General features: G+C 58.2%; 2 protein-coding genes across 2 annotated transcripts; one reads left to right on the top strand and one right to left on the bottom strand.

The window, feature by feature from the left end:
- The first annotated feature begins 714 nt into the window (after positions 1-714).
- On the top strand, positions 715-1,474 carry LOC133220231 (V-type proton ATPase 116 kDa subunit a 3-like). Its single transcript, XM_061368183.1, has 3 exons — positions 715-910; positions 982-1,153; positions 1,229-1,474. Exons 1-3 carry the CDS (start codon positions 730-732, stop codon positions 1,308-1,310), a joined length of 435 nt encoding a protein of 144 aa, XP_061224167.1. The 5' UTR covers positions 715-729; the 3' UTR covers positions 1,311-1,474.
- Positions 1,475-1,539: 65 nt separating this feature from the next.
- On the bottom strand, positions 1,540-3,604 carry LOC133220230 (T-box transcription factor TBX10-like). Its single transcript, XM_061368182.1, has 8 exons — positions 3,565-3,604; positions 3,197-3,368; positions 3,012-3,113; positions 2,378-2,549; positions 2,135-2,290; positions 1,983-2,050; positions 1,815-1,906; positions 1,540-1,760 (listed from the first exon to the last, which is right to left on the bottom strand). The coding sequence occupies exons 1-8, from the start codon at positions 3,602-3,604 to the stop codon at positions 1,540-1,542; spliced, it is 1,023 nt and encodes a 340-aa protein (XP_061224166.1).
- Between the last annotated feature and the right edge of the window lie 3,031 nt (positions 3,605-6,635).

The raw sequence follows: 6,635 nt of genomic DNA on the forward strand, positions 1-6,635 counted from the left end.
TGATATCCCATGTCCCTCACTGATGTCCCGTGTCCCTCCTTGATGTCCCATATCTCTCATTGATGTCCCATGTCCCTCACTGATGTCCCATGTCCCTCACTGATGTCCCATGTCCCTCATTGACGTCCCATGTCCCTCCTTGACGTCCCATATCTCTCATTGATGTCCCATGTCCCTCACTGATATCCCATGTCCCTCATTGATGTCCCATATCTCTCATTGATGTCCCATGTCCCTCATTGATGTCTCATGTCCCTCACTGATGTCCCATATCCCTCACTGATGTCCCATGTCCCTCATTGATCTCCCATGTCCCTCACTGATGTCCCATATCCCTCACTGATGTCCCATGTCCCTCACTGATGTCCCATGTCCCTCATTGATGTCCCATGTCCCTCCTTGATGTCCCATATCCCTCACTGATGTCCCATGTCCCTCACTGATGTCCCATGTCCCTCATTGATGTCCCATGTCCCTCCTTGATGTCCCATATCCCTCACTGATGTCCCATGTCCCTCATTGATCTCCCATGTCCCTCACTGATGTCCCATATCCCTCACTGATGTCCCATGTCCCTCATTGATGTCCCATGTCCCTCCTTGATGTCCCATGTCCCTCACTGATGTCCCATGTCCCTCACTGATGTCCCATGTCCCTCCTTGATGTCCCATGTCCCTCACTGATGTCCCATGTCCCTCACTGATGTCCCATGTCCCTCATTGACGTCCCATGTCCCTCACTGATGCCCCACGTCCTCACCTTTGTCCCGTGTCCCCTCCATCCCTGCAGCACCAGGACTTCGCCGAGGTCTTCATGCACCAGGCGATCCACACCATCGAGTACTGCCTGGGCTGCGTCTCCAACACCGCATCCTACCTGCGGCTCTGGGCGCTCAGCCTGGCCCATGCCCGTGCGTGTCCCCCGAGGCTCAGCCCCATCTCCCCCCCTCTGTGCCCTGCTCACCCCCTCTGTGCCCCGCAGAGCTCTCGGAGGTGCTCTGGTCCATGGTGATGCGCAACGGCTTCGTGCGCCTGAGCTACGCCGGCGGCGCCGTGCTGGTACCCGTGTTCGCCGCCTTCGCCGTGCTCACCGTGGCCATCCTGCTGGTGATGGAGGGGCTCTCCGCCTTCCTGCACGCCCTGCGCCTGCACTGGTGAGCCCGGTGAGGGGGTGCTGCTGGGATGGGGTCCCCCAGCGCTGCTCCTCACCCGGCCCCTCTCCTCGCCAGGGTGGAATTCCAGAACAAGTTCTATGTGGGTGCTGGGTACAAGCTCTGCCCCTTCGCCTTCGCGCCCGCCTCTTGGCAGTAACCGTGTGGATGCTGGAGGGTTGGAGCCAGAGCCTTGCCCCACTGATGGGAGCTTGGTTGGGGGGTGCCCCCCAAACCCCCAGGGTTGGGAGGGGGCGGCTGGGGGTCTGGCTGCAGCCTCCCATCCCTTGCTTGCAGTGAATAAAGCCCCGTGGCTGGTCCCCACCTCGGCATCTCTGTTCCTTCTGCCGTGCTGGGGGTCCCGAGGGGTTTGGGGGGGTGCTCCCCCATCACTGCTGCCCATAGCCAAAGGTGGGGGCTGCGGTGGTGCTGTAGGTGCTGAGCAAGGGGTAGGGCAGAGCGTGGGGCTTGGACCCCACAAGGACACTTGGGGGGCAGGTGAGGGGCTGGAAGTGGGGCACGGGCAGCTCAGGGAAGCCGGGGGCAGGCACTGGTGGGGCTGGTTGTGGGGGTCCAACAGTGGCCAGAGCCCCATTACCATGGGGAGCCCCTGGAGGGGGCAGAGACAGCACCAGGGCCTCAGCCCCTTCTCTTCCCCCCCTACCTTTGTCCTGCTTCTCAGGGTGGGAGGGCAATAACGTGGCCCGGGCCCGGGGTCCCATTGCACCCAATAGGGGCCCTGCCGGCACCCCACACCTGCAAGAGAGATGCGGGGCTCAGGGGGTTGCCATGGAGCCCCTCTTATTGGGGTGGGGTTGGGGTTGGGTCTTACCATGGCTCAGGGTCCCCATCCCGAAAGCCCTTGGCGAAGGGGTTGCTGGCGATCTTCAGCTGGGTGATCTACGGATGGGATTGGGGTCATGGGGGGGGGCCCTGTGTGTGTCTGGGGGGGGGTACCCCGATGCCCCCCTCCCCGGGGCTCACCCGGTGGTTCTGGTAAGCCGTCACCGCCATGAACTGGGTTTCGGGGAAGCTGAAGGACTTGAAGTTCTGGTGGGCGAAGCGCTCGCTGTCGCGGCGCGGGTCCACCAGCACCACGTGGAAGCGGGGCTGGTAGCGGTGCATGGAGTTGAGGATGATCTGTTTGGGGGAGCACAGAGAGGGGCACATGGGCAGGACCCCCCCCATGGAGGGCCCCATTCCCCAGCCCAGGAGGGGGGTCCTCACGTGGCCGTTGTCATCCAGGAGGTTGTTGGTGAGCTTGAGCTTGTCGAAGGAGACGATCTGCCGCATCCATTGCGCGCCCTTGGCCGGGGAATCGGGGTGGAAGTGGACCCGGCCGGGTGCTGCCGGCTCGGCCCGGCCTGCTGCCAGCCAGGAGGAGCTGTGGAAGGCGTATCTGAAGGGATGGGGGGCTCAGAGCCAGCCCCACAGCCTCACAGCATCACAGCATCACAGTATGTTAGAGATTGGAAGGGACCCCGTAAGCTCATCCAGTCCAATCCCCCTATGGAGCAGGAACACCCAGATAAGGTTACACAGGAACGTGTCCAGGTGGGTTTTGATGTCTCCAGAGAAGGAGACCCCACAACCTCCCTGGGCAGCCTGGTCCAGTGTTCTGTCACCCTCACTGAGAAGAGGTTTAAGTGGAACCTCTTGTGTTCCAGTTTGTACCCATTGCCCCTTGTCCTATCATTGTTTGCCACTGAGAAGAGCCTGGCTCCATCCTCGTGATGCTCCCCCTTTATATATTTATATGCACTAATAAGGTCACCCCTCAATCTCCTCCAAACTATAGAGACCCAGCTCCCTCAGCCTTTCCTCATAAGGGAGATGCTCCCCATCGCCCCATCATCCCCACCTGTATCTCTTGTCATCCAGCGGGATGAAGTCCATGAGCAGCACATAGTCAGAGAGCGGGTCCAGCCCCGACAGCTTCACTTGGAAGGTGGGGAACATCCTCCTGCGAGGACAGCGGATGGGAATGGGGTGCCCCCCCCCCATTGATGGTGCCCCCCCACCCCATTGCCCCATTGTGGTCCCCACCTCCCCGCCTTGGTGACGATCATCTCGGTGCCCAGGCGGTTGAACTCCTCCCAGAGGCTGCCCATCTCCAGCCGTGCCGTGGCGTGGGACACGCGCCGGTTCTTGCCGCCGCTGCCCGGCCCCTCTGCTGCCCACCCCAGGCTGGGGGTGCACAGGGACCCCCCCAGGCAGGCTGTGGAGGGACAAAGGGGGTGTTGATGACCCCATGCACCATCGCCCCACTCCCATCGCCATCCATTCCACTGCGGGGTTTATCCCCGTCCCCATTGCTGCCCTGTTATTGTGGGGCTGGCGGAGCTCCCCGCACCCCAAAACCACTCTGGGACCCACTTCTGCACACAGGAGCATGGCCATAGGGGGGGTTTTACCTGCCATGGGCGCAGCATCCGCGTCTCCATCCCCTGGCATGGTGGCAGTGGGGACCCCAATGGAGCAAGGCAGCTTCAGCACTGGGCTGTCCCCTGCATCCTGCCGGGGGTTTTATGCCCCACTTAGGGGGTGGAGACAGCGCAGTGGTCCCCAGGGGCTGGAGCACGGCCCCTTCCCAACCTGCCTGCACGCCTTGATGTGAGGGTGATGATGGACGGGACTGCTGATGGTGGCCATGGGACCACCCCAGATGGATCTCGGGGTACATTGGGCAGGGAAGGGTCAACCCTCGGGGTCTCTGATTGAAGGGACATGGGGGTTGCTCTGACTCCCTCCCCTGCTCAAAGCCCCTCTGGGTACCATCAGCTCAGCCATCAACACCTGATATTAAACAGCACAACATGCTGAAGCATCCGCAGTGTTGTGGCTGCTCATGCAAAGCCTCTCCAGCTCTGGAATAGGGAAATGTGGGATGTGGTCCCCTCTCCCCTTGCAGCCATCCCAAACGCTGGTCCTGTCTCTGTGCTGGTACCCAGGGCCCCAGTCTTGTCCCACACCTCCCATCTCCGTGCTCAATCCCAGCCTGACAGCAGGAGATGGATGGGGAGAAGCCATGGCCATGGGGACAAGGGATGTGTGCAGGGAGGTCACTGACACAGGGATAAAGGTTGGAGGGGGCAGAGAGCAAAGGGGCTGCTCCATAGCCCCCTTCAAACTGCAGACTCCAGCACCTCGCTGCACACCATGGGGCAGGATGAAGGATGCTGGGGCTCTGCAGGAAACGGGACATTATCACAGGGATGCTGATGGCTTCTGCCCCTGGTGGTACCCTGGTGATGGAGGCACTGGGCAAGGGCTGATATCCCTCCCTGCTCTGCATGGAGCTGGATCCAAACTGGGATTGAGCTTTCACTTCTTTGGGATCAGGGCTTAAATCCTTCCTATGGCCATCATAATGGAGAGGAGAGCCTCTGCACCCCATGTGCTTCAGGGTGGCTATGGGGGCTGTGTGAGCAGTGCAAGGATTTGGGACCAGGACTGATGCAAAGCAAGGAGGGACCATATCCATGCACACCCCCTTATGTCCATCACATCCATACACATCCATACACATATCCCATGCCCTGCGGAGCAGGCTTGGCCCCATCCATCTCCTGCTGTCAGCCAGGCTGTGGCTGCAGGGCTGGTATTGAGCAGGGAGATGAGGAGGTGCGAGAGGCAGAGCTGACAGCAGGAGGAGGATGGAGGTGGCTCATCCGCAGCATCGCATCATGTCCTGCAGCTCCTGTGAATGGTTTTACTGCTGGAGAGAGAAGGAAAGGGGAGGATGTGGCTCTGGAAGGGGTTGGAACCCCAAATGGTGCCCAGATTGTGGGGGTTTGTTCCCAGTGTGCACTGCCAGGGGATCTGCACTTTCCTCCCATGTTTGGCTGTAGAAGGGGGTTCCCCATAATCCCCATGAAGGATTTAACCTGCCCGAGGGGAGACTGAGCTGAGCTCTTAGGCAGAAGCTCTTCCCTGTGAGGGTGCTGAGGCGCTGGCACAGGGTGCCCAGAGAAGCTGTGGCTGCCCCATCCCTGGCAGTGCTCAAGGCCAGGTTGGACACAGGGGCTTGGAGCAAGCTGCTCCAGTGGAAGGGGTTGGGCTTGGAGCTGGAGGAGCTTTCAGCTCCCTTCCAACCCAAACCATTCTATGATTCTATGATTTCAGGCACAGAGAAAAGATTAATGCAAGGATTAATGGTGTCACATTCTTTGTGACTTCATGCCTCCTGCAAGTTCTCCATGTGCTTTATCTTGCAGGTGAGGGTAAATCTCAGATTTCCTATTGGGAATTTGCAACATGGGAAATTCCAGTTAGATGGAGGTAGAAAAACCCTCACTATAAGAGCAGTCAGACACTGACATAGGGGCCAGGGAGGGTGTGAAACCTCTGTCCCTGCTTGTCCCCAAGCCTCAGCCGGACAACAGCCATCGTCTGGGTTAAATAATAACCAGGGAATTATGAGGAAGCTTTGGGAACAAAGCAGGATTCAGCTGATTGACCCTGGGTGCCTCTTAGTTGTGTGTTGTAAAGAAATGAGCAAACCACTTAGATCTTGACTTAACTGAATCCAGCCATGGAGCTTCTCCCTCCAGCCCAGGTAATTTCATGTCTCTAGGATAGCCCTCAGGCTCAGCCATGGCTCCAGGCTTCACCATGGTCCTGGCAGAGGCTGCAGCTCTATGGGCTGAGGTAATGCACACATTGGAGTGTTTTGGGGTGGTTTATGTATGCAGTGTTTGCCCATCACCCATCAGCTCTCTGTGCAGGAAAGCAACGGGAGAGACATCAGGGCAGGCAATGCCATTGCTCCAGGCTGCCATGGGCTGCCACGTATCAGGTCTGAAGGCCGCTGAACAACACCACAGCTCCTGTGCTCTGTTGTGGTCAGGCTGCCATGGAGATCATGGCTTTTATTGCTGCCAACAGGGGGATGGAAAGCAAAGGTGTGGCTCAGGGGATAGGGGTTCCTTGATAGTTTCTGCCCTTTGGTGGGCATTCATCACCATCACATCTTAAAACGCTTTCAAAGCACCTTCATTCATACTAGACGTCACACAAGCACCACCTTGAGCTTAAATTCTGAGGTATCTTAAATGAAATGAGTTAAATGGCTCTGGAAGTCATTTAATGAGTTCGACTATCAAAACCTGAAAATACGTCCTGCACAGTGTGCCATTTATGTGCTCTCTTCTCTATTTATCTTGCTAAAGGTGCTGGCATCCTTTTAACATGGCCCTTCATGACTTTACAGCCCTGTCTGGAAGCGCAGCAGTAGAATTCACTCTCTGGTTATTCTGATTTGCCAAGCAAAAGGAGAGCAAAAAGACAAAGCTCTTTGAGCTCCCCAAGTCCAACCATGCCCCAGCACTGCCAAGGCCACCACTGACCCATGGCACTGAGGCCTCGTCTCCACGGTGTGTGAGCAGTTGCAGGGATGCTTTAGGGTTGCTTCTGTCACTGGTGGCTCTGATGGATGCCCCCAAGCCCATCATAGAATCCCAGCCTGGTTTGGGTTGAAGGGACC

The sequence above is a fragment of the Neopsephotus bourkii genome, unplaced genomic scaffold, assembly GCF_033783945.1.
Source record: "Neopsephotus bourkii isolate Nb327-2 ecotype Australia unplaced genomic scaffold, CSIRO-AGI_Nbou_v1 NB_1429, whole genome shotgun sequence".
Classification (NCBI taxonomy): Eukaryota; Metazoa; Chordata; class Aves; order Psittaciformes; family Psittacidae; genus Neopsephotus; species Neopsephotus bourkii.

Bases quoted from the DNA above. Each gene is read 5' to 3' on its own strand.
- LOC133220231 (XM_061368183.1), top strand. From the start codon at position 730: ATGTCCCTCACTGATGCCCCACGTCCTCACCTTTGTCCCGTGTCCCCT. The intron at 911-981 runs GTGCGTGTCCCC...TGTGCCCCGCAG, and splicing joins GCTCAGCCTGGCCCATGCCC to AGCTCTCGGAGGTGCTCTGG. The intron at 1,154-1,228 runs GTGAGCCCGGTG...TCTCCTCGCCAG, and splicing joins CACGCCCTGCGCCTGCACTG to GGTGGAATTCCAGAACAAGT.
- LOC133220230 (XM_061368182.1), bottom strand. From the start codon at position 3,604: ATGCCAGGGGATGGAGACGCGGATGCTGCGCCCATGGCAG. The intron at 3,369-3,564 runs GTAAAACCCCCC...GTCCCTCCACAG, and splicing joins GGATGCTGCGCCCATGGCAG to CCTGCCTGGGGGGGTCCCTG. The intron at 2,550-3,011 runs GTGGGGATGATG...CCATCCCTTCAG, and splicing joins CTGGATGACAAGAGATACAG to ATACGCCTTCCACAGCTCCT.